We start from the raw sequence: 25,739 nt of genomic DNA, 5'->3' as shown, positions 1-25,739 counted from the left end.
AGGTTAGTGGTTGGACTGAACGATTGTAAAGGTCTTTTCCAACCATAATGATTATAGGATTCACAAAATGCTCCAGGGTGGGTCTCTTCTGTGGGGGAAGCAGTCCTTCAGGAACAGATTGCTCCAGTGTGGGTCCCCCACAGAGTCACAGGTCCTGTCTGCTCCAGCGTGGGCTGTTCCACAAGGTCATGGCCTCCTTTAGACACATCTATCCGTGCTGGCATGAGGTCCTTCCCAGGCTGCAGCGGCAGGGCCTGCCTTACCATGGGCTGCATCACAGGCTGCAGGGGAATCTCTGCTCCAGTGTCTGGGCACCTCCTCCCCTCCTTCTGCACTGGCCTGTGTTTCTGCACAGTTGCTGCTTTCACATTTTCTCACTCCTCTCACTCTGCTGTTGTTGCAAAGCCCTTTTTATTCTTAAATATGTTATCACAGAGGAGTTACCACCATTATTAGTTTAGCTCAACTTTGGCTATCAGTAGGTCTGCAACAGAACCAGCTAGAACTGGCTCTGTCAGACACGGAGGAAGCTTTTGACATTTTCTCACAGAAACTAACCCTGCAGCTCCCCACTACCAAAACCTTGCCATGCAGACCCAATACCCCGTCTCACTTAAGAAAATGTCCAAAGTTTCATGGCTTTTGCTTTCTCCTTTTTCTAAGAAGGATTGGTACTATAAAGATTAGTATACTTCAGTTATAGGTAGTTCTGAAAAAACAGGACCAAGATAGACTAAACCAAACAGCACTGGTGTACTTTCATCACAGATTTACTGTATCTTACTAATAGATTACATTGTTCTAAAATACCATTTCTATATGAGTGAAAATTATCATCACCAAGAATAAAATATGTTCTGTGAAAACACCTAACAGAAACAGGTATTACACCTGAGATAAAAATAAAGGTCATACTGTAAACACACACTACTGTGCCCCATAAAATTCCACGTTTGCTGCTCAAGTAGTTTCTGAGTCAAATGCCATAATAATGACACAGCAGCCATAGAAATGCTCAACAGGCCAAGTCTGGTTTTATTATGATTAGAGATTAGGTGTCTAATTTCTAGGTGTTATTTTTACATCCTTTTACTCCTATGTCAAAGAAAGTATATAGTGATGCATTTATGTATGTGTATACTATCCTCTTGACTCCATGTCCAAGCTAATAAATTGATTTGCAAGGCAAGCTATATGAATGTTGCCTCTGTGTCTCTTTTTTTAAAGCTCATTATTTCCTTTTCTTCCTCACATAACTTTTCCATGTTAGAACACATTCAGCATTTTTGTTTTCAGCCACTGTGCACTAGCGTTGACATCTGGGAGCAGCATTAGCACCCTGCCCATACATCCTCCCTGAATGGGAAAATCAGCTTAACTGATTGTCTGGATGCTTCATGCAGCCACCATGGGGCAGAGAGGGTGGAAGAAAGTCAGCATTGGGCTTCTTCAGCAGAACAGAGAGAGCTGTCTAGTACATGCAAAAATACATGCATTTCAAATCTGGAAAACCACTTACAAGAGGAATTGTTTTCAGAAGTGAGGAAGGAGAAGAAAATGGACGTCTGAGCTTTATCAAGAAAAAAAAAAGTCCCAGTGAGAGCAGAATGGCAGATAACTGTCCATAATCTAAGTTCCAGCCTAGATAAAACTTCATATTTGCTTTGCCATAAACTAGGTTCAGCCACTTTTCTCACAGAAAGAAAGGTGTTTGTGGCTCATGCGTCAGGTCCACTGCTAGTGAAGAAAGACCTAGCTATTTAAAGAACGTAGATAGTGGATTCATAGGTAATTAGTGAAATTGTTTCCCACACCTGTTGTCTAATGATTTAACTACAATACAGGCATCAATACAGCATGTACATTGCTGAATGAAAAGTCAAGAAAACAGAGAAAATAATTTAAAAGGAACTTACATTTTTGGCTGTTCTTTTTCCTGGATACATTGGAAAATGTTGCCCCAGAAGACTACAGAATCTTCCTTAATGATCAGCAATGCTCCCTAGGACAAAGCTCAAGAAACTCAGTACAAATAGCTTTCCTGTATCTCCTACAAAGAGAAGCAGAGCAACTCAGGCTGTACAGCCTAGAGAAGGCTCCATGGAGATCTTATATCAGCCATGCAGTACCTAAAGGGCCTACAGGAAAGATGGGGATGCACTTTTTACAAGGGCATACAGTGATAGGACAAAGAATGTAATGGCTTCAAAATGAAAGAGGGTAAAAGTAGATTAAACATAGGAAAAAGTCCTTTAGTGTGAGAGCGGTGAGACACTGGAACAGGTTGCCCAAAAAAGTTTTGGATGCCCTGTCCCTGCAAGTGCTGAAGGCCAGGTTGGATGGGGCTTTGATCAACTTGGTCTAGTGGAAGGTGTCCCTGCCCATGGCAGTGAGGTCCCTTCCAACCCAAACCATCCTATGATTCTACAAAATTTAGTGCCAATCTTGTCATGAGTGGGAGGCTGGGCTAGATGATCTTCCAGCCTGAGTGATCCTATGATTTTTGTGAACTGCCTTTCTACAAACTTGAATAGCCTTTAAAGTTACCATCAACATCCAGAAATATCTATAACTCATTAGAAAATCAGCACTTCATAAAGTTGCAACGGTGTCTGTACAACTTGTACTTCCCAAACTAATGAACGTACTGCTGTAAAGAGTGATGCTGCCTCACAACACTGTGCCCTCTCTGTATCCACTTCTTCACTGCCTAGGAATCATGAGCTGCCTTATTGCAAACTAGCAAAATTACAGCTATCATTCAACTTAATTAACGTAGCACAAAGTTGCATGCTGACTAAAATTATTTACTGAAGTTTAATGTGCTGGACAGGCTGGAGACTTGAGCAGGGAGAAATCTAATTAGAAATTCAACAAGGGCAAGTGTGGAGTCTTGCATCTGGGAGAGAACCACCCCATGTACCAGTACAGGTTGGAGAATGAACTCTTAAGAGAGTGGTGTAGGGGAAAGGGCCTTGGGGGTCTTGGTGGGCAGCAGGATGAGCATGAGCCAGCAATGTGCTCCCATGGCCAAGAAAGCCAATGGCATCCTGGGGTGTATTAGAAGGGCTGTGGACAGCAGGTTGACAGCAGGTTGAGAGAGGTTCTATTGCCCCTCTCCTCTGCCCTTGTCAGACCACATCTGGAATACTGCGTTCAGTTCTGGGCCCCTCAGTTCAAGAAGGACAGGGAGCTGCTGGAGAGAGTTCAGCACAAGGCCACCAAGATGATGGAGTGGAGCATCTCCCTTCTGATGAAGGGCTGAGGGAGCTGGCGCTCTTTAGCTTGGAGGAGACTGAAGGGTGATCTCATTAATGTTTACAAATATGTAAAGAGTGGGTGTCAGGAGGATGGAGCCAGGCTGCTCTCAATGATGTCCAATGATAGAACAAGGGGCAATGGGTACAAGCTGGAACATAAGAGGTTCCAAAGAAATACAAGGAAGAATTTCTTCACTATGAGGGTGATGGAGCACTGGAACAGGCTGCCCACATGCGTTGTGGAGTCTCCTTCTCTGGGGACATTCAAAACCCACCTAGATGAGTTCATGTGTGGCCTACTCTAGGTGGCTGGCTCTGGCAGGGGGATTGGACTAGATGATCTTTTGAGGTCCCTTCCCACCCTTGAGATTCAATTCTGTGGATTATTTTAATAAATTTATGGCAGAGTAAACCACTCAAACACAAATGGAGATCTGTGTATATACATACATAAAGTCAGTTTAACTAAAGAAAAAACTTGTCATTAAACATGAATTTATGTGTACAGATGGCTGTGGCTTTGCCCTCTGGGAACCTAAAATCCTCTCTTATTAACTTTTTTTCCATGTGAAAACTCTCTATATACAAGTACTGATGTATGAATCCGTAAATACTGACAATATTTCATATTCTACAAAGTGTCTATAAATGATAACAAATCAGGACAGCCCTAGGCAGATATGGCAAGTCACTGAAGTAAGCAACACACACTTTAAAAATAATCCTCATTTATTTCAGAAACAGTACATCAAAGAAACTGTGCATCCCCAGACTCCATAAATAGTTTTATAAGAAATCAGTACTGTGCAAGCATCACATAACACCCATAGGTTTTTGAAGTGCTTAGTAAGATAACAGAGCATCATTGTTCCCATTTTACAGATGGAACAGTTGAAATAGAAAACACTGGTGATTTGTCTGAGGTCTCATAGGAAATCAGTGTCATGAATGGGGAAAAACGCCCACAACTCCTTCTCAAACATTATCTTAAGCCACTGGTGACTTGTCCATCAATAAACTTATAAACAAACAGTGAGACTAAACAATTACTTGATTCATTCAACTCAAGAAAAAGATTTAACACGGATATAAGACATGATTGTTATTGCAGCAATCTGTGGATAAATAAGACCAGACACACCAAAGTCACTTGTGGGAAGGGGCCCAGATGAGTAGAAAGAGGACAGTAGCAAGGAGCAAGCTGGACCCTAGGGTCCACTGGAACCACCTAAACCAAACTTGTGGCAGAGCAATGTTCCAGAGAAACTTCCAAAATGTTATGGGGCATTTTTTGAGTTGCAGAGTTTCTGCAGAGACCCCTGCACTAACAAATACTTCCCTCACACTGTACTGTGGGGAGCCCAGGCTATGAGAAGTCTCCTAGGCTGCTTTGCTACCAGGATGCTTAGCAGAGCCATGGAAAACAGAGGATGTTGGAGAACAGCTGCTCCATAGCTAAACCAGGGCTTGCTCAAGCGCCTATTAGCCTGGCATTGTGGTGGCACAAGACTTGCGTGGACAGACACTTCTACACAGGGTTTTCATTTCCACAATACAGCTATTCTTACAATGACAGATTGACTTTTGAGTATTTAACGTTCCAACATAGCATCACATTGCTGAATGCTAATTAGAAGTAGCGCTTGATAATCCACTGTGTACAGACACACTGTTTCAAGAGGCTTGGGATTTCACAGAAGAGTATTTCTAAGGGCTGAGGCCCTGAGGGATCTCTTTCGGCATGGATACCTACTCTACTGGGCTGCCGAGATTGCCCTTAATGTGATACTTGTACCCTGCCTTTGGAGAGTAACAGCATGTAATTCTGGATCAACCAACCACCACCAATCCCATGGGCGTGGCACTGCACCTTAGCACATGCTTCATGCTTCCCAGAAAGAAAAGCAACGCACAGATGTGCTGGGAGACGAGAACAATGCTTAAAGACAAGGCAGCATCTAAGGATCTCCTTTCCCTTATATCATCCAGTCACATTCACATTGCAAAGATCTTTCTTAGCTCCCAAAGAAAGGAAGTTTTGGACTTCAGGTGAAGCCACATGTCTCATTTGGTGTCATACTGATCTCTTGGATTTGTCCATGAGGTGGGCACTTCCAGTTTTCCTGAGGTAGCAGATACAGAGGTCTTTGTTTCATACCTTTAAGAATAAGACAAGTGAAGGAAAAGGGGACAGGCAGACAAGACACATTGGAGTTTCCCAGGAAAGACACAAAGACGACTGATGTAAAACATATTTCTGAAATACTCCAAAAGGACAGACAGCGCCAGAGCCTCCAAAAGCACCCTGAAGAACAATTACAGGATTATTGTGGCAGGTTACAAAACAGCTAATCAGAGAGACGTGACTTTTCATAAATAAATGGCCAGTCACCTGGCATTCAAGGACCCTGAACTTTATGCAGAACGGATGTTTAACTTGCTAACATCCTGCAGCAGGGCAGGGCAGAGGAACTGCAGGTGTGGTGCTGTAACAGTACACAGTACTGACAGCAGGGAAGATAGTGCTGCTATAGCGAGGCATTCATAGAATTCATGTGCAGAAAGTATTTATCAGAGGACAAATAGACCCACTCTTTCTGTTGGTCTGCCAGTTTTTCTGCCAAGCATTTTACCAGGACAGGGTCCACTTTGGAGTCAAACTTGTTGGCGAACCAGTGCCCGTAATTCAGAAGCCACCTTAATTCTGCAGCCCCATAGATGCAGACGCTGCGAAGGTGTGTACCAGTGCAGGAAGGATACAAATGGTCTTCAAGATAATTCCATTTCACCAGACGAGTTTTGCTTTGTAGGTCTGTTATGTCCTGGGCCGACCTTGGAACTTCCCCAGGGACCCCAGGAACACGTACAAGAGTGGCCCAGAAATGCTCATCCGGAGAGTATGTATCCCTTGACCACTCAAAGAAATCTTTTGCAAGAGTGCTTGCAAGGGTATATTGAATAAAAGCTCGGCTTAAAACAAAATAGGCACTGCCTACAAATACCTCAATATTATGAGGTGGTGGATTCTTGGAAATGTTGGTTTTTACAGGCATCTGCATGTATTCATAAGGCACTTTCATAAGTTCGTAGTGATAAGTAAATCGTTCTCTTTTGCTGCTGCTTGGTTTTATAGTTTCCAGCATGTTTCTTCCACCAAGTTTCTTCAGTTCAGCAACCAACTCAAAATTGGACCTCAAAGGGAAATCCTGGCCACACAAATTAATAACATACTTCCAGGGAACTGAAGAGTCCATCAAATCGGACAAACAATTGAAATCTGCTTGCAGACGTGAAATATGTGCATAGTCCACTGTCTCCAATTTTGACGCAATGAAAATATTGGGGAAACATTTAGCTAGATTGTTCATAGCAGACTTGAAACTTTTAGCTGCTTTTTGGTCATAATGGATGCAGTAAATATTTTGATGGCTGTACAGTGAATGTATGAGCCTTTCTACCATTACTGCATCTTTGTGAACAACCAAAGAGTAGGCAACTGGAAATCTCTCTTCCTCCAGAGAAATGGGTTTTAGGTGGTATTTCCTAAGTGAACGATACACATGGCAAGAACTCGTCATTGCTACAACATCTTCATCAGCTAAATCAATTATCTCTTTCCTTCTTATCTCTAAACTCTTGCCAATTTCATGGGGATCTTGTTCATATATAGATGAACAATTGATTTCACACCGGAACTCATTTCTAAGGTAGGAATACCTGTTTCTAACGTAAGAAGAAGTGCTCAAGAAGTGCTCAACTAAATAAATGTCCTTAGAGGGAAAAAAGTGTCTTTCAACATGGAGAAGCTTCAGCAGTGCAATCAGCCACCCTGTCGCACACAGGATCAGGATCTTCCTATGTGAGGGACACTTGCGTCGCTTCATCCTGCAAGAAAACAGAGACATTATGGCATTTTGAAACAGCAACAAAGCATCAGAGACAATTACACCTTCTACTTCCTACAGCAGAAACACCACCTTAGCAGGACAGGGCAATGGAAATCTGCAGTTTCTTCTAACCATCACGTTAATTCAGAGACAGATCTTACCACAATAATAGGCAAAGATTTCAATCCCTGGAATTAGCTGACTGAAGGCAAAAAGCCAACACAGATTTCAAATGATTTCCAGTTAAGTGAGAGTGTTGCAGCAAGGCTCCCACTGTTTATTTTCCAAACCTTTTTAAAAACATTTCTTACAAGTCACAAACTTGATGGAGGGAGAGAGAAAGAGAGAGAGAGAAAGAGAGAGAGAGAAAGAGAGAAAGAGAGAAAGAGAGAAAGAGAGAGAGAGAGAGAGAAAGAAAAAGAAAAAAAGAAAAAGAAAAAGAAAAAGAAAAAGAAAAAGAAAAAGAAAAAGAAAAAGAAAAAGAAAAAGAAAAAGAAAAAGAAAAAGAAAAAGAAAAAGAAAAAGAAAAAGAAAAAGAAAAAGAAAAAGAAAAAGAAAAAGAAAAAGAAAAAGAAAAAGAAAAAGAAAAAGAAAAAGAGAGAAGAGAGAGAGAGAGAGAAAGAGAGAAAGAATTACACTGAAAGCTTTAGAATTCAGTTAGAGCATCCTCATTGTCTCTGACCCTGGGGCCTGCTCATGAAGATGTCGATGGAAAAACTAATTTCTTTGCTGTCCTCTCCCAACAATGTCTGACAATCCCAAAGTCCTCCCTGTGTCCAGATTTCTTCTGGAAAATACTACTAATCCACCCTGGTGAAAGAGATGGATGAAGACACAACACTTCTATCAACTGGAATGAGTATATAATATAACCCTTTGAGGCAAGAAGGGTGGATAGTAGTGAGCAATACACATCTATCGTGTTCTCTGCTGTGTGACACAGCCTAGGATGCAACTGCAAAAATACATACGGCCCCCTTCTGTGCAACAGAGTATTAAATAACACCCCTGTGCAGCAACTTAACAACTGGAGTATTACCACAATAAAGGTTAAATACAGCTCCATATAGCTTTGCTTTAGCAGCTGTGTGCATGCAGCATTGCTGATACACCTGAATTAAAATTAGACCAGAATCCACATTGAGGTGCAGCATTAAACTTGGCTCTTCTTAGATTAAACTGAGCTCTACTTTGTTTCTAAATTGAATGGGTCCCACTAATTTCTTTTGAGAAGAACGTTTTCTAGAATGCTTCAGAGTGTATAAAATGGTAGAGCCAGCAAAACTGGGTCAGATGTCTGCAGATCCTCTGTATGCATGTAAAGTTGAGTATCCAGGTGTGCACACAACACTTAGTGCAAGAATAACTTGGGCACCTTGAGCATCCCCACCAACGTCAGCTCTTGTCAGCTGTAGGTTCAGTTAAAATGCAGCCTGTTAAGGCAGAGCTGATTCATTAGTTCTCCCTGACTTCCCTTTTCCTGTGTGTCTTTGGTATTTCTCTTCTGGGGGCAACAGAATGGTGAAGGAAATGTCACTTCTTTGTTTCATCTGGGTGAAACAGGTTTTCAGCCATGTGGTGTAAGCCCTGAGAAGGCAAACATAGTTACTCTGTCCTCATTTTTTCTTTGGAGTGAGAACTCCTGTGTAGTGTGATTTCGCTGTGAAGACCATTCTGTGCCTCTACCTGGTGTTCCTGCTGGCAACCAAGGACAATCCCTATCCCTCCTTGCTGAACAGGGATCACCTTATACATGAAGTGAATCCTCCCTTCCTATCCACCTCCTTTGAAAAGGCAAAAGAGAGCCCTGAAAAAGGCAGGGGGAGGGGGAAAGCTGTATATGTTCCACTGTTTCTAGAGTCAAACACTCTGTTTCGAGGCAAACCAACAAAAAAGCCATCACACCATGCTTCCCTGCCTGAAACTATCAATCCAGACCACTGAAATCCAGTGCAGTCTGGGGCTGAAGCATGTTGTGCAAGAAATCACCCGGGCAACACTGAAGACTTACTCTTTGCAGATAATGAGCAAAGGATCCACACTCAGCTCCCTAAATATTCCTATGGCTTTCAGCACTGCCAGCCACAAGACAATATGGTGCCATATGACAAAGTCATAGTAATCCAGAAGACTGTGGTGGCATCATTCAAATTTCCTATTGAGGAAGGAATTAAGGAGCACTGCTCAGAAATCTCAGCTCCTGCATCAAATCCCTTGTTTATGGATTTACCCCTGATCCTGGCCAGCATCTGGTCAGATGACAGCATCAGGAGCCAGCAATTACATCCACAGCTCCATCTGTTTGTTTGTTGGTTTATTTGTTTTTTACAACACACACCATTTCACCATCACCACAGTGGTCCAGACAGAATCAGGCACTCATAACAGCCTAAAACTCCAGCAGCACACCTTACCATCATCAATATCTCACTGTCTCTCCAGCTCCATCCTTATCTTATATTCTCTTCTTGTAACCTCTGCTGCAGTCCAATGCCAGGCTCGCTCTATTAGTACAAAGGCAACACCTTTGCTCTTTAGGCGCAAATAATTTGCCTCTAACCAGGATGAAGTTTGTTTCTGCAAAGGACCGAGATTTCTTGAGAAACAGTGTAAGGCCAGGGAATGAAATCTCTTGGAACAGAAAGGTCAGTATAGATGGCAGCAGTTTTTGATTCAGGTGCAAAACTATTTCTTATCACATGAAGCACTCAAAGCCCACTGACACAGCAGTGTACTGTACAGGCAGTCCTCTATGGAGGAAGCGGGGAACGAAATGCACATGGCAGATGAGAACAGGTACCTGGAGCTACCTGAAGCACCTACCCGGGTAGCACTGACCAGATGCTACCTCTGGTTATCTTGATCTTGAGTAATTTTTTTTTCCTGGGTGCTACCATACTATCTGCAGGACCAACACTCCATCTTTTGCACAAAGATTTTGTATTGGGAAGGGAGCTGGGCACTGCCATCTTGCCTCATTAAGGGAAATATCTGCACTTTCTCTTCTACATGCAACAAGACTCCTGAAGAAATTAACGGAGACTGATCTCATCTTGCGACCAACACATATGACACAGCAGGTCTACATACACAATATCTAATCTGGTCAGGGCACTTACTGGCTGAGATGCAGAGTACTGAATGATTCTGAAAAGCTAAAGGGGTAGTTTCATTTATCCTTTGCGTCTGTAAAGCAAGCAATGTTCAAAGCAAACAGACATCCAAAGTCAAGGGAAACTTGTTCCTGTTGTGTAACAAAACACATGTTCTTACATAACACATAATGACACCCTGTCATAAAGTACCTTAAAAACTGTGAGCTCAGCAGGATTCAAGAAAGAATTGGGCAATCAGATGGCTATTCTGAGTTTCCATAATGTAGTGGTTTTGCCTGGGCCAGGTTTTTTGGTAGCAGGGGAGCTTCAGGTGTGGCTTCTTTGAACAAAGATCTGCCAGAAGCTTCCCCTGTAGCTGACAGGGTTAGGGCCAGTCAATTCCAAGATGGACCTGCACCTGACACAGGCCTGGCCAGTTAGTGACTGAGGTACCACCTCTGTGAATAACGTATTTGAGAGAGGGAAGAAGTTGTTGCGCAGTTGCGAAACTGCAGCAGCAACAGGCACTGTGCTGTGAAAACATCTCTGCAGACACCAAGGTCAGTCGAGAAGGAGGGGGAGGAGGGTGCTTAGGCCCTGAAAGAAACACTCCCCTGTGACACGGACCATGGTGAGGCAGCTGTGCCCCTGCAGTCCATGGAGGCCACCAGGGAGCAGAGATCCACTCGCAGCCCATGGAGGAGCCCACGGTGGAGCGTGTGGGTGCCTGAAGGAGGCTGTGACTCTGTGGGAAGCTCACCCTGGAGCAAGTTCCTGGCAGGACCTGGGAGCCTGTGGGGAGAGAGAAGCCCAGGCCAGAGCAGGTTTGCTGTCAGGACTTGTGACCCTGTGAGGGACCCAGGCTGGAGCAGTCTGTCCCTGAAGGACTGTTCTCCTGGTAGGTGACCCACGTTGGGGCAGGGTGTGAGGAGCTGCCCCCCTGGGAGGCCCCATGCTGGAGCAGTTCGTGAGGAGCTGCAGCCCACGGGAAGGACACACACTGGACAAGTTCATGAGGGACCGTCTCCCGTGGGAGGGACCCCACAGTGTAGCAGTGGGGACTCCACAGTGTAGCAGTGGGAAGTGTGAGGAGGCCTCCCCCTGAGAAGTAGTAGCGACAAAATCCATCTCTAATGAACTGACCGCAACTCTCATCCCCTGCACTGCTGGGAGGGAAGGAAGGAGAGTCCTGGGAAGAGGGAAGGGTGGGGGGAGGTGTTTTAAGATTCAGTTTTATTTCTCATCTCACTCTTCTTTTGTTTCTTTAATAAATCAAACCTTTTTCTCCCCAAGTTGAGTCTGTTTTGTCCATGATGCTAACTGCTCCCTGTCCTTATCTCAATACTCAACCACTCATATGTTTCTCTCTCCTGTCCATTTTAGGAAGAGAAGTGATACTATGACTTGGTGGGCACCTGGCACCCAGTCAGAGCTAAACCACCACACAGAGTTACCTTCACCAATACATGAACACAGACAATACATAAATTCCATGGAACCCTGACATCAGCCAATTACCAACTGCCAAGACTTCTGATGGGAATTTTTACCAATAAAAGTTTCTTGTGACCATGGCTTTGTTCTCTGTATCTGCTTTTATCTACTGCTAGGCTAGAAGAGAGATTGCTGGAACCATGATGGCAATATTTGTATCCTAGCCAGAAAGCAGAAGGATTTTCCACTGGTGTATTTCACTGCCTTTATTTTTGTATTTTCTTTGCTGTAAGCAGCTGTTTTGAGCAGCTTTACACCCTCAAACAACTAAAATAATTCTGCAACTATACAAGCTGCACAATGACCTATAAGGAGGAACAAGGTGGTGGGAGAATTTCACACCCTCCTGAAAAAGTTCAGTTGCAGATCAAATTTTTCTGCTCACTGAATAGCAGGCCTTAGCAGAGTAAACTCTCCCAGCAGAGCAAAAGCTGAGTCATGCCACTCTCAAACTGAAACTCCAGGTCCTCGCCTCCAAAGGGCTCTCCACCCAGGCTCAGACATCTGTGTCTTCTGGGCTTGTAGAAGGACCAGAAAATACACCACACTCCTAAAGTGGGAGGGCACCAGACCTCCACTCCTTCCTCGGTGTTTCAATCCAGTTCACACATCTCATCTTTTGGTAGGCTGCAGAAAAATTTTGCAGCTCTCCTGGGGCTCACACAGCACTCGTAGAACTCTGAAAAACCCATAAAATGAAAGGATAAGCGTTCCCCTCTGTGTACTGGAAGTCTTGAAAGTTATGAACCAAGCTTCTATTGACTTGCAGCAACTGGGGAAGAGAGAGAGAACATGCAAATAAGAAGACAGGAAATAACACATACTTGTCTACAAACATTTACATACACTCCTTGGGTAACATAGCAAAGGTCTGGGGACTTGAGGTATGGTATGAATCTGTGCAGAATTTTACCTTACTCAGAAAAATTGTTACTCCTGCTTGCAGGCTACTGAATCTTATTTCGGCAATCTGTAAAGCCCCAAAGTACCCAGAAGTGTGCAAACCCCTACAGCAGGCACATCACAAACATGAAAAGCAGTATTTGCACCTGTACACACATCCATAGGCAACCTGCATAGGTAAATCACCCATACTGGAACACTGTCACGGAGGTGCAAATAAAATACACCTGTAAGGGCCAGGGATGCAAACTGAATTGGTGGATATTTCTCTTGGCTTTTACAATACAGATTACTGTAACAACACAAGAGATGTTGAATTTCTACTGAGACATTGTAATTGCTTCAAATACTATATCCTTGCAAGGTGAAACCAAAGGAAAGGCTAATTAAAGATAAATTAAAGCCTGTTTTTAGGATTCTTTTGGGAGGGAAAAAAGAAAGTATTAAAAAAATTCTAATCCTAGCTCAGCTGACTCGTAACATTTCTACACATCACCAGGCACTTAGCCTGGGGACTTCCCTGAGCATGCCTTTGAGGCATCGCTAGTCCAGATCTGTCACAAGCAAAGACTGCAGTATGTTGCATATGTACCCAACTAGGCATCTCTCTATCAGAAAGAAGCAACACCTGCAGCATCCCACTCCTCTCCTTCTCCTTTCCACACTGATCCCGGTGCAGCATGGGCTCCAGGATTCTGCTCTTGGTGCTGAGAGTAGGGCAGGACAGGATTTGGCACAGAAGCACAGCCACTGGCAAGTGGCTTTCTCCTGTGCCTGCTGTTGCCAGTCCCATTCCTCCTGCAAAAACGAATGAAGGCAAGTTTGCACAGCCAAGCTCTTGAGGAGGGTGGGAGCCCCAAGTCTTCACTGTGCATAGGACTTCTGTCCAGATCCTCCCCAAGATACACAGCCCTTTCACAAACTCTGGCTCCTTGGGAAATCCTCCTCTCATCTCCTTGAACTACATCTGGGAAGTGGCTCTCCCTTCACAGCTCCTGCTCACATCCATCTCCCAAGAACTGACTACAGCTCTTGGCATCTAAAAGTTCATGCCCTCAGCTGCAAAGAATGCTGTGTTGAAGGTTTCTTTATTCAAAAAGCCACACACACTGCTTAAGATTCAATCACAAAAAGAAAATAGGTGAAGTTGTTTGAAAGAGAAGGAAATTCTCTCCCCAGGTACTTGGGCTTCAGATGGCAGCACAGGACAGTTGCTGAGGAGTAGTCTGGCTAAAGGCTTCTACTCACAAACTTCAAGCATTAATTACAACTCTTCTGATTGACAGCAAGGCTCTGGTGCCTTCTGCCATTTTGAAATTTAAAAAGCCATCCCCAAGAGGGGTTAAGCAAGGGTCATATGCGCTGCCAACACCAGAAGCAACCTGAATGGTAAGCTCTGAATATCCCATGCAAGCCATGTGAACAACTGTGTGCTTTTGCATTTCACTGGTACTCCCAAAACACACACAGGTTGCCTCAAGTCAATGTATTTCTTTCAAAATAAAATTTAAAAAAAAAAAAAAAATTCTCATTTGGGGATTTTTTTTCATTTAAACAACAGAAAAAAGTTATAAATGAAATCTGATTTTTAAAGTATCAGAGACAGCAACAATCCTGTTTTGCAGTTTAGCTTTTTTACCAAAATTAAGCTGGATTAGAGCAATTTTTTCTTCTTCATTTGCATTTCTCCTCATGAAAAAGATGTTCTCTCTTCTGTAACACTTTGTAGAAAGTAGCAGTTGCAATCCTGGCCTCCATGACAGAGCCTAACAAAGAGTGACAATCTGCCTGTGCAAAAAGCTCTTCTGCATGAAGTTTCACTGTATTTACTAAATCACTGCAAACTGCTGCATCTTCTCAGTGCTATGCAGATGAATAAATCAACACCATGCATCTGGTGAGCTGCATGCCTGTGGTAGCATAGGATACCTACTACTGGCCCAGTATTTCTTCCCTGGAGAGAAGAAGACCACGTATACACAACAAGAAGGCAGAAGTTGTGCCTGTTTACCTGTAAGCCTATGGACCTTGAAGGAAAAAAACAGGAGCTGCTGATGCTGTTTGTTGGAGGAGGAACACAACAGTCAGATATTAACCATCTGAGTCTGTACACTATGAGATATGATGGTCCAAATTTCTGCTTTGAAGAGCCTCCTGTGAGTACACAAATTAATTTATTGGCAGTAATGTTGGGTTAGTTGTTTTGTTTTCTTCCCCACAAGGTATACAACCAATTCCTTCACAGCAAAATCAAGTTTAAAGCATCACTTCTTCTGAGAAGCAACATAATATCATGCCATCTTTCATTATTTCATAGAATCACAGATGAGTTTGTGTTGGAAGCAACCTTTATACAGCCTCTACTAGGCTATTAGAGCCTGCTATGGCAGGGACATTTTCACTGGGCTGCTTAAAGTTGTTTTGTGACATCTAGAAACATATTATACTAGGCAAAAGAACCCAATGAAGCTAAATTAATTCTAAAGTACTTCTGGATTTGGCCTTGAAGAAATCCAGCAATGAACCTATTCTGTACCCTGGTTGCTGTACCATTCATGTGAGACCCGCCTTACCCAATGTTTGTCAAAGTAAGCATCTGAGGTCCCTTCCCAGCTGATGTCAAGATATAAGGAAATGCAAAGAGTCATCAATTCATCCAAGAGCACAGGCTGTGAGATGGCCTGGATGACACATCCCTAGGAATGTCATTGCCCCAACAAACACGAGCTGGGACAAGAGCCCAGTTTCTGTGTCAGCACTGCAAGCTCTGCCAGCTCCACTCGCAATGGCATAGCCTTGATGCACCTCTAGTGTGAAGCATTCTTGAGGGTAGCAGTAACACCCCAGAAACTCCTCCAGCCCAGAGCAGAACTCAGGCACAAAGGAGAAAAGCCAGCCTGGAAGATTCTTCGATCATCACAAGCAGAGAATCAAGCCCCTGCTCTGTCTGATCTCCAGTGGCTCCTGAGTAACAGGTAACAGCAACCACGGTAACAGCAGCTTCAGCCCTCTTTGAGACTGCCTCTCTGTAAAGGGTTAAGCAGACATCTGAGCAACCCAGAGGAACAGACAGGCTCCCCTCAGCAGTACAGAGAAACTGGCAGGCTTTGGCCTCATGCTGCCTCTCTGAAGGTGTGTTTCCACTTTACTAAGATGTTAATGACCTACATATGGAGAACCCTGACTCCCGAGAGAGTCCAGGGCTTTACTGCTGCTCCTCACACTATTACTTCTGCTGTTTCCCTAAATCCTATGTACCCAGAGCAACTCCCAGCCTGTGCAACTCAGTGATGCCAATGCCATTCTTGCACAGGAAAAGTCTGCAGCTGCCTTCACTCTGAGCAGGAGCAAATTACCAACTGTCACGTTCTTCTTGCTCTGCACAGTAAGTCTCATCTGCAGTCCACACAGCCAACAGCCTCTTGCATCCCTGTATCAACAGTACAAATCAGAAAATACGAGAACTGACTGCCTTGCAGACAATAAAGATGGCAGACACACTGGCACTGAGAAAGCAGCCCCAGCCCCTCCAGAAGCCTCCATTCCTGTTTTAATAAATAACACACCTATGGCTATTTGAAACAGCCTTCTTGGGAATAAAGCAGTTTCCAGAAAGTCATGCCTTTAAAGTAACAGCAGCATTATTCAAGGTGATTTTTCTATAACTCAAAAATCAAAGACCTGTGTGCATTTACACTTTAACATATAGTCTTTTCTCCTCCTCCCTATCTAGCAAACACTTCTGCTGGGCAAACGTGAAAAATAGTGAAGGCTCAGACAAGTTACTTTTGATAGAAACCATTTGTAACTAAAACAATTGTTTACTTTCAGCAGTGCAAATCCAATACGTCATAGGCTACTTCAAAATCTAAGGTCTTCTTCCAACCTTTCCTGTGCGCTGCAAAAGTGCTCCCAGTTTGTCGATATTTAGATTGTACTGATTTGTTAACAGCTCGTCAACCATTTTGTTTGAGACTAAAAGAATTTTGCAACACTCCAGTACTTTATTCCCTTTCCTCATTGCATCTTTTCTGATACAGTTTGTGCTCCACTAAACACAAGCCCATCACTGATTAAAGCTAAAAGCTGTCAGGTGGATCTAAAGAGCCCATAAGCTCCCTGGACACTGCCTAGAGTGGAGCTGTCACGAAATGCCTGGGTCCACCACAGTAAGCTCAGAGTCTGGTGGGGACAAGATGCACCAGAAGCCTCCTTGCAGGCAGAAAGGTGAAAATCCTGCTTTGAAGGTTTGGTTTTGCCCAGAGAGGTTGGAGGGATCTCTTCTCTGAGTGGCCTGGCCCCGTGAAGAGGGAAAGGAGCTCCAGACAGCACTGAAAGCAACAGGCTGAGGAGCAGGACATGTAGGCAGGGCTACCTGAGGAAGCTTTTGACCTGTCTGCCTGCAACAACCAACACATCACAACTTTCCTGAGAAATGCAAGGTACGTCTGCTACCCCCTTGGCTCTGCCTTCTGTCGGTCATTCCTGATGGACCTGTTTGGTAGCTAAACAAAAGTTCAAGCTTTACTACCAACTTTGTTGAGCTCCAGAAAAACAAAAGCCATGTCCTCCCTTAACATGTTGTTCTATCAAATTTACATCACTTCTTTTTGACTTTAGCATTACTCATCACAAAGGTTTGTTACTCTCTGCAGTTAGCTACACACGCTGCAACTTTTGGTGTCGTGACAGACAGACAGCTGGTGGGAACCACCTCTTCATCCACTGTCATATATCATCTTGGGAGTGGTTAACCTACAGACACATTGGCTGCTACCAGAAGAGGAATTCTTGGAAAATTCGGGCTGTGAGTAAGCAGTGCATTCTCCTTGGTGTATCTGAAATACATAGTACTCACTAACAATGCTGTCACAGGGCTATCTCCTTTTGTGCTTGGCAGAGAATTGACAGGGCAAGAATTAAAGGAAAAGTTCAAGTCTGAATGCAAGTTTGTGGAAGGAGAGGAAATGGAGAGAGTGAATGCAGGAAAGCAGGAGCGCTCCTACCTCACCATGCTGTTCTCTCTCCCCCACGCAGCAGCCCCTCTGCTGACACACAGCATGAACCAGGCTCCTTGCTTATAAAGCTCAGGTTAAAAAAATTAAAAGGGAATGGGTGCTGAGATGACCATGAGCAGCAGAACAGAGGTTGAGAAATGATGAAAGCAGGGAACAGAGAGAGGGATCACTGAGAGTAGGTGCTTTCATGTAGGCAGCATTAACAACAACAAAATCATACAGAGCAGCAAAACAGGTGCTCTCTCTGACCTGCTACTCCCCCATCCCCAAAGACAAAACCAGTGTCTACACCTTTGCTTGGAAACCAAGTCACGGTGTACTTTAGCAACCAACACCATTACCATATAATAGCAGGAACTCCAGCAACAACTCCCTCTCCTCCAGGCAAAAACACTTTGGGAAAAGTTCTCCCTGATAAAGTATCTCTGTTTGCTTAGCACACACCTGCTCACACAGCAATGCAAAGTTGTTCACATTATCAACTCTGCAGAAACATACAGAAACATTCAGTTTCCCTCTACTCTATGCAAATCAAGTCACTTGATGGATCTCTGGGACAAATAGAGGGGACAACGTTCCTGGGAAGCTGGAGAAGAAGAAACTTAATTATTTGTTTTGCTAAGCCATTTATTTAGGTTTTTCAGTAAACTGTCTGAACTAAACTTTTAACTCTACTTAAATGCTGCTAGCTGGGAAGGTTAATTTATTCATGTGCTACTGTTTGCTGCTGATAGCTGGTTATTTCCATCACAAAATTATCTATTGATAGGGATCATGGAGCTTCTGTAGGAGTAGTTTTTATTGGCATTAAATCTAGATTGGTTGACTCTATCAAGTTTGTGTTGTTTTCCACCCACTTTCACTGCTTATGCCCCTATAACATAGTGATGTCCACTACCAGCCTCATTCCATGCAGATCACCTCTGTTTTGACATGCCTGATGTAACATTTAGATTTTTCTCCAAATGTTGCACAACTGAAAAGCTATGTAACTGCAGTCACTTACACGCTGCGTTATGGACCTCTAATTGTGAGATGTGGAAAAAATTACATCGTTACTTTTGGACCCGACTAAATGATAAGCCTGACAATTCTAAGACTTCAAACAACAAAAACAACATAAAAAATCTCTAGTTTACCACAGCCTATTTTGTGCTTCTGGAAGAGGAAGGACAGCCTCTCACCACATCCATGAGAAATACAGGTTCAGCAAAGTGTTGTAAATTACAGGTATTACATATGTCTTTCTCCCAGTGCTAAACGGAGGACTCGTCATTGCAGAGGACAAATAGACCTGTGTTGCTGTTGTGCTGACAGTAAATTGTTTTGCTTGTCTGTCTGCCACCTATTCTCAGCCCTCTATATGTTCTTCGGAAAAGGCTGGATGCTCTGCTCCAGCTGTCTCGGAGTTTATTAGCAATCCCTGTAATTGCAGTAAAATATCTAACGGTAATTCCTGCACGCTGAGTATTTAAATCCCATGACTTGAAGAGATGGGAGTATCCATGTTTGTCAAGGACTTAATGTGCCATAAAGGCAGGAGTGAAGATAAGAAAAAATAAAAATGTTTAAACTCACAAAGCCCAGCAAACAGTTTACTCACTTCTAAGGTGGGGCAATCTAGAGTCTAACAACTTTGTTCCAACTTACATGAGCGTTTAAAATAATACTATTGCTACAGTGGAGAAAGGGTTAACCTTAACCCCAAACCACCACATAACATAAAAATCAGACCCAAATGACCAGAGTTTGTGTACATTGGCAAGGAGTATCACCGTAAAAACAGATGGAAGTTTCCTGTCAGGGAGGCACGAGAAACTGCACTGTGCTTCAGAAGAGCTCCCACTAACAGCTCAAGGTATTTCTGCATTTCTTTCACCTTCCCACCAAGCTACTTACAGACTCTTGCCTGTGAGTCCCTCACTCTAAACCACCCCCTTCGAGCCAATTCCCCCCATGTTAAAGCCTTTGCTGCCAAAGTCACAGCTTGTTACATCAGCAAAATCATTTAAGGAGAGCTGCAGACCTACCTCCTGGACTTTGTTATGGTCTCTTCCCCTTGAGGAGCTCTTTAGCATGCTCTGTTCCAGAAGATCAATGGGGGCACAGCCAGCTCTGTGGCTGAATCAAGTCCTGGTGCCTGTTCCATCCTGCCAGTGCCTGTGGCCTTCAATTTTATGAGTGTTTCAGGCGTGTATGAAGTCGGATGTGCAGAAGTAGCAGGGACAACATTATTGCTTGCATAGATTACAAAAGAGTAAAATGTTAGCTGAAAACAAAGATGAGTGTGGAAGCTTTAGGAGACAAGATGTGGAGGCCATTATCTGTGTAATAAGCACATACTTTTATCACATAGTATTTCTAAATGGCGAGAAGATGGGGGTAAAAACACTGTGAAAAGAACAGACCACACCAAAGCAACCTAATTTCCTTCTACAGTAGGGTGAAGTAAACTTGGGGAGAGGCAGGAAAGAACCTAGGAGCCTCTGTCAAGACCTCCAGCAAGTTCAAGACTCACACAGTACTTTGGGTATTGAGACTTTATGTCTTGGAGGCTTTGTTCAAACCACAGCTAAAACTGCTTTGCCACTGAGACAGGTCCAGAAATCTGGGCTGTTGGTACGACTCCCATAGTCCTTGCTGACACCTTCTGAAACTCTGCTTAGACACAATAATCTACATTGCTTGTTCTACGCTTAAGTTCCTTACATAGCAGGAAATACCTTTTGTGCTACTATACCCGAGCTTTGTGTGGGCATAATGGTTACAAAGAAATCTGAGGAACTAAACATGTATTATTTGCATGTACCACAAAAAAAACCCCACCACGATATTTTCCCTCGAGGGAAGCACAGCAGCAGCACTGCTAAGGTATCCACATCTTGACCAAAGTACTGTGCACACCGGCGTCCTCTTCATAAGCAGCTTTCCAGTTCATACAGATTTATAAACCACACGCCTCTGTACTATGCAACATATTATTTGTGCTCCGTTCTCCAGTATGGCAGGAGCAGGCTGAGGTCAGGGTGCCATAGATCCATGGGATCCTGGACTCAATGGGCCCTGCATGGTGAATTCTACCTTTCTAAACAGTTTCCAAACTTCTCACATAATTATTGTCACTCACTGTACGCACAAGATGCAATGCGGAGGTGTGACTGGGTGGACTAAGGCGGGACAAGGGGTGGAACTGATGATAATGAGTTTTTAGAAGTGATTAACATAACCCAACCTTTTCTACGGAATGTCATGAATATGCATGTTTATTGTAGATATAAGGCAAAAACTTAACAGTCAGGGTGTGCATGTTTGGCGGAGAAATCGTCCTTGCACCCAGCACAGCAATAAAGAATACCTGCTTAGTAGTCACATTGGCTCTTGAATCCTGACTGGCACCTTCGTGGCATCAATAAAGATTACGGAAATTTCCTGTGAGACAAAAGCTCACAACACATGCAAAACTGGAAATGGCCTGCAGACTGCTGTGCACCTTTCGTGTGACATTTAGGGTCATGTCTTGTCCTTGCTTGAAAGGCAAGAATAAAGAAAGAAACCCCCATCAAACAGTGATGCACCACAAAAAGCACACGCTGGCCAACTGTACTTCATTATATCAAACTCAAAGGAAAATGTCTTCAGCTAACACCAGGGAATCCTGCCTGGGCCAGTGGCAGGCTAGCTTCCTCATGTACCATGCAAGACATATTGCAGTGAGACAGTATGACAGAGCACAAGGACGAGTGGGTCTCTGACAGGTTGGTATGCACCCTGCCATCTACTTAATGATGCATCTGTCTGGACACTATGTGATTAGAGAACTCCTCTTGCTTCATAGCTGTCCCTGTTGTGCTCAAAGCAGAGGGACTTGTGTGATGCACTTGGTCACGTTGCAAATCCTGGTAAAACCTTCTTGACTTTTGGCAGAGTTGCTGGATTTGGCACTCTGTAGTTTATGTCGCTGAAATGAGCTTTTTGTGACTCATCTGCTGTGTCTCTTAGCACCTTTATCAATATTTCCTGGGAGACCTCATAAGCTGGAGTTCCCGTATGACTCCTGACACCTTTCTGTAGCTGCAACAGCTATGCAAATGACTAATTTATACCTAATGATAGCACACTGCTTTGACCCTTTGTGCTTTTTTAATTTCACCTTTGATAAATTCTTTGCTGCTCACTTGGTCAAAAGATTTCTGAAGGATTTCAGAGATCCAGTTTCAGCCACCAAGGCAGTTTTAAGATCATGACAGACAGCTTATTGACTGACTAGAATAATTTGCATGTATTAGGCCAGAAAATAGCATGCACATTACAGGTTATTGTCCTCAAAATCTGCAGAATCTGGTACACAAGCGATTTTCAGTGTTTGGTCCCCATCTCTCCATCCTCAGTGTATTCTCAGCACAAAGGTTGTGCCAACACAAGCAGTTAAATGTCACCATTACTGCTTTTCAAAAATTTGTAGTCCTTAAGAATCCCTCACTTACGTGAATCATGTGCCAAAAAGCATTAGCCAGGGTTGTTGGAGATCTTTAAATGCCTTCATAGCTGGGCAGTGTGCAGAAAAACGCACAAGAACAGGACCAAACCCCACACGTATCAGATATGACCAAAATCCACAGGTACACAAATATTGTAGCATTTCATGTCCCTCTCTATGGCTATCTCAGAAAAGCACATGCATGGAAGAACAGGCATGACACATCACAATACATCCACAGGGCCCATTCCAGCCCAGGACATTGTCTCAGAGTACCCAAAAGTATATGCTTGGAAAGAGGAGAACGCAGGAAGAGAACAAGTAGTCTCCAACATCATCTCCATATGTTGTGTTCCCTTACACTCAGCAGTTTCTAAAGCCAGGGCTTACGACTTTCTGCCTCTCAACAACTTTCATTTTCCTCCACCCTGATGCTTTCGAACCCACATGTTTTCTGACATCCAGCAGACGGCACGGGGAACGCCAGGTCAGGACCCAACAGAATGCTCTACAGCTGAGTTGAGTATTGTGTAAAAACCTGCTTCTTCATGTTTTTAATCTTTGGCCTTCCAGCATCACTTGACTGTTGTAGTTCTTGTTCCAAAAGAGAGAACGTCTTTCCTGTTTACTACCTTTGCTCCAGTTTATCTACTATATCTACCTCTCAGCTGTTTCTCTCCCTGGCTATCAAATGCAAAAATATTATTATTGAGGAAGTTTATTTCTTTTAAAAGGTTACTGTTGTCAAGGAAATTCGTTTAACTCAAAATCAAGCAGGCTGATTTATGGACTAGATCTTTGGAACAAGTCAGAAGATGTTCAGTGGTGCTGATCCTCTTGTGGGACACAGTGGGTGAGTTAACCTCAAGAGAAGTTCCCCTTAAGGTCTCCTCCCACAAATCTTACTCTGATATTACTAAGTTTGTTAGCTCCATAACAAGACAGAAGCTACTACTGCCTCTCCTCGGGGGAAAAACCTGCATTTTTTTCTTGATATATCCATTCTGGTTTGTTACTTTTTGTTTCCTCACAAGAAAAAGAAATTATTAGTAACTGCACTTAGTAAATTAAACACAGCTACAGACCAATGCTTACATTGTTAGCAATTTACCGAGAGAGAAAAAACCCATTACAGACTCCAGCCAAACATCACAACCACACGCTAAGTTGGTTTAACTGTTGCTCCTCAAGAAAAGCTTTCGTGGCTGCAATAGCTGGGCACACCTCCGGCAAGTCGGGCTGCAGGCGTTCCAAGTCAGGACACACACCTGCCTGCAGCTCCTTATCACTGCCTCTTTCTCATCCCGAGACCTAGAATCCCCCTGCAATTAACTTTTAAGACACATGACGCCTTCTTACCGGAGATCCTAGGCAGCACCCGCCGGCGGCGGCACCGACCCTCCTCCTCCAGCAGCCGCCGCGCCCTGCCGTGCCCGGCCCGGCCCTCCCGCTCCCACCGAGAGGCGCAGCTGCCGCCTCTTTTCTTCCTCCTCCTCCTCCTCCTCCTCCTCTCCAAACTCTGCCGCCGCGGCCGAAACGACAAGTTTGCGTCTATGGCGGAGCCGCAGAGGGCTGGGGCGGCCCCAGCGCGCCTCTCCTTACCAAAAACTTGGGGCTCGGCTCTGCTTTGCGAGCCGAGCCGGGCCGGGCCCGCCGGCAGGGCACTCACCGGGGCGAAGCGCGGCCGTCCCGGGCCGGGTGCTGCGGGCACGGCGCGCTCCCCTACTCGGCGGCGTCTGTCTGTGTGCGTGTGTGTGTCTGTGCGTGTGTGCGCGGACATGTGTGCAGCACGGCACCCCATGACGTGGTGGAAAAAGGAGGGGCAGCCCGCCCCGCAACCTGGCGGGCAGGAGGAGGAGGGAGCGGCAGCGAGGTCTCGGGAGCAGAGCGGGCGCGGCCCGTGGCCGTCCCTTCCCAGGAACCGGCACCTGGCCTCAGGAGCAGCCCGCAGCCTCCCCGCTGCTGCCCCCGAAGAGAGCGAGCCGTGGCTCCACAAACGCTGCGACCGGGAGGCGGCCCGGCGACAAGACGGGGCGGGCCGCGCCGAGCCCCGGTGCCGCCGAAGCGAGTGCGGGCGCGGCCGAGGCACATCCCCAGGGCCGGGCCCCGCGCGGCCCGGGCTCTTCGCCCTCCCCGCAGCGGTGGCCTTTGCTCGGCTGCCCTGGGAAGGCACTGATGTGCGAAGGGCCGGTCAGCCACGGCCCCTGGGCGAGCGGCGGGGGGGGCGCGGGGCTGCTGTTTCGAACTAAGAAGCGGAGGTCCGGCTTTTAACTAATGTAAAATAACCCGCTCGTGCTCTGGAATGTTGCGGTTCCCCAGCGATTTCCACGCAAGGGCCAGTGTTTCAAGGTCAGGCTCTGCTTTCTGAGGGCCTGCTTGGGTTCGATGGGAAATTTGGGAGGCGGCGGCAGCACGGAGAGCATCTGCCTGTGCCGGTCGCACAGAGCTCACCGCAGGGCACAGCTGTGGCAGTCTGGCTGGAGGCTTACAAGGGCTTAAGCCTCTGTAACCGAGTTACATGTAACTGGATGCCTGAGCTCCTGCCACAGAAATGTAAGTGAAATCAACAGCTGCCAGACAACTCACCTGCAGGCCATTCTGCTATAATGCCACCGCTGCAAATCATAAAACTTTCTCCCAGAGAGGAAGTGAAAGCCTTAGTAACACCACCACCATCTCCCCAAAACAACCAAAAAAATCACTCAAGCTCCTTCATGTACATGTCTATGAAAAACTTAAGAGTTCTTGGAATCCTGTCCCATCTTTGAAGTGTTTTACTCCCTTCCTTTGTCATGTTTGAGCTTCTTTTCTTCCCATAGCCAGAAACATGACAATGCCAATTTCAGATCAGCTGTATGATTTCCTACCGGACTGGTCACTTGACTACTGGTGACCAGAAAAAGGGTCTGAAACTCATGTAAGCAGTTGTTCATTCCCATCATGATTTAAACACGGTAGTTTTCCCCAGTTAAGGTTTGAAAAGCAGAAAAGTCTTTATCTCTGTCATAATGATGAAACACCTGCCAACTGCAACTATTCCAAAACTTTATCCAAATTACTATGGCTACAAACATTGTGGTATCACTCCTGGCTCCCTCCAGCTGTATTTCCACCACAAAACCCCAAGGTGGACGAGCACCTTACAGTGCCTTTTAAATACCTTTCCAAATTGTCCTTCCTTCCCACATTTCTCTTACCATAACTGTTTTCACTGTTCATTATCCTGCTTTGCTTGACAAGAACATGCAACATTTTGTGCTGATCCTCTGCCAAGGGTAAATTTAGCTCCATCCATATCTCTGCCTTTCTTTCCCTCCTCTTTTTGCCCTGTCTCCCTTGCTGGCTGGTTCTACACAGGAGGTCAGCTTATCACATTGGTCTCTTCTGGCCTTAAAGTCTATGAACCTTGTGTGGTACAGTCTGCCCCCAAGCTGCATATCTTCCTTCTCACTCTCCTCACCTTCCATCTTTCCTCACTTGGCATTAATCTTCCCACTGATTTTTTAACTCAATCTCAAAAATAAATAAATAAGTGAATCTCCAGAAAGTGGATCTGAATTCATGGCTTTTGTTCACTGCATCATCTCCTTCCCCTCTTACTCCAC

At 44.7% G+C, this 25,739-nt stretch overlaps 1 protein-coding gene across 5 annotated transcripts; it reads right to left on the bottom strand.

The window, feature by feature from the left end:
• Positions 1 to 3,971: 3,971 nt before the first annotated feature.
• GCNT4 (glucosaminyl (N-acetyl) transferase 4) lies at positions 3,972 to 23,928 on the bottom strand. 5 transcript variants are annotated; one of them, XM_062018146.1, is made up of 3 exons: positions 23,804 to 23,928; positions 19,688 to 19,926; positions 3,972 to 7,145 (listed from the first exon to the last, which is right to left on the bottom strand). In XM_062018146.1, the coding sequence occupies exon 3, from the start codon at positions 7,142 to 7,144 to the stop codon at positions 5,789 to 5,791; it is 1,356 nt and encodes a 451-aa protein (XP_061874130.1). In that variant the 5' UTR covers position 7,145; positions 19,688 to 19,926; positions 23,804 to 23,928; the 3' UTR covers positions 3,972 to 5,788. The 5 variants fall into 5 exon arrangements, with proteins under 5 accessions (XP_061874130.1, XP_061874128.1, XP_061874131.1 ...); XM_062018144.1 differs by having other exon boundaries at positions 19,688 to 19,894; XM_062018147.1 differs by lacking the exon at positions 23,804 to 23,928 and adding an exon at positions 23,494 to 23,553 and having other exon boundaries at positions 19,688 to 19,894.
• Between the last annotated feature and the right edge of the window lie 1,811 nt (positions 23,929 to 25,739).

Source organism: Colius striatus, chromosome Z (genome assembly GCF_028858725.1).
Source record: "Colius striatus isolate bColStr4 chromosome Z, bColStr4.1.hap1, whole genome shotgun sequence".
NCBI lineage: Eukaryota > Metazoa > Chordata > Aves > Coliiformes > Coliidae > Colius > Colius striatus.
Note: the sequence above shows the minus strand (reverse complement) of the source record. Positions and strands in the feature narration are given on the sequence as shown.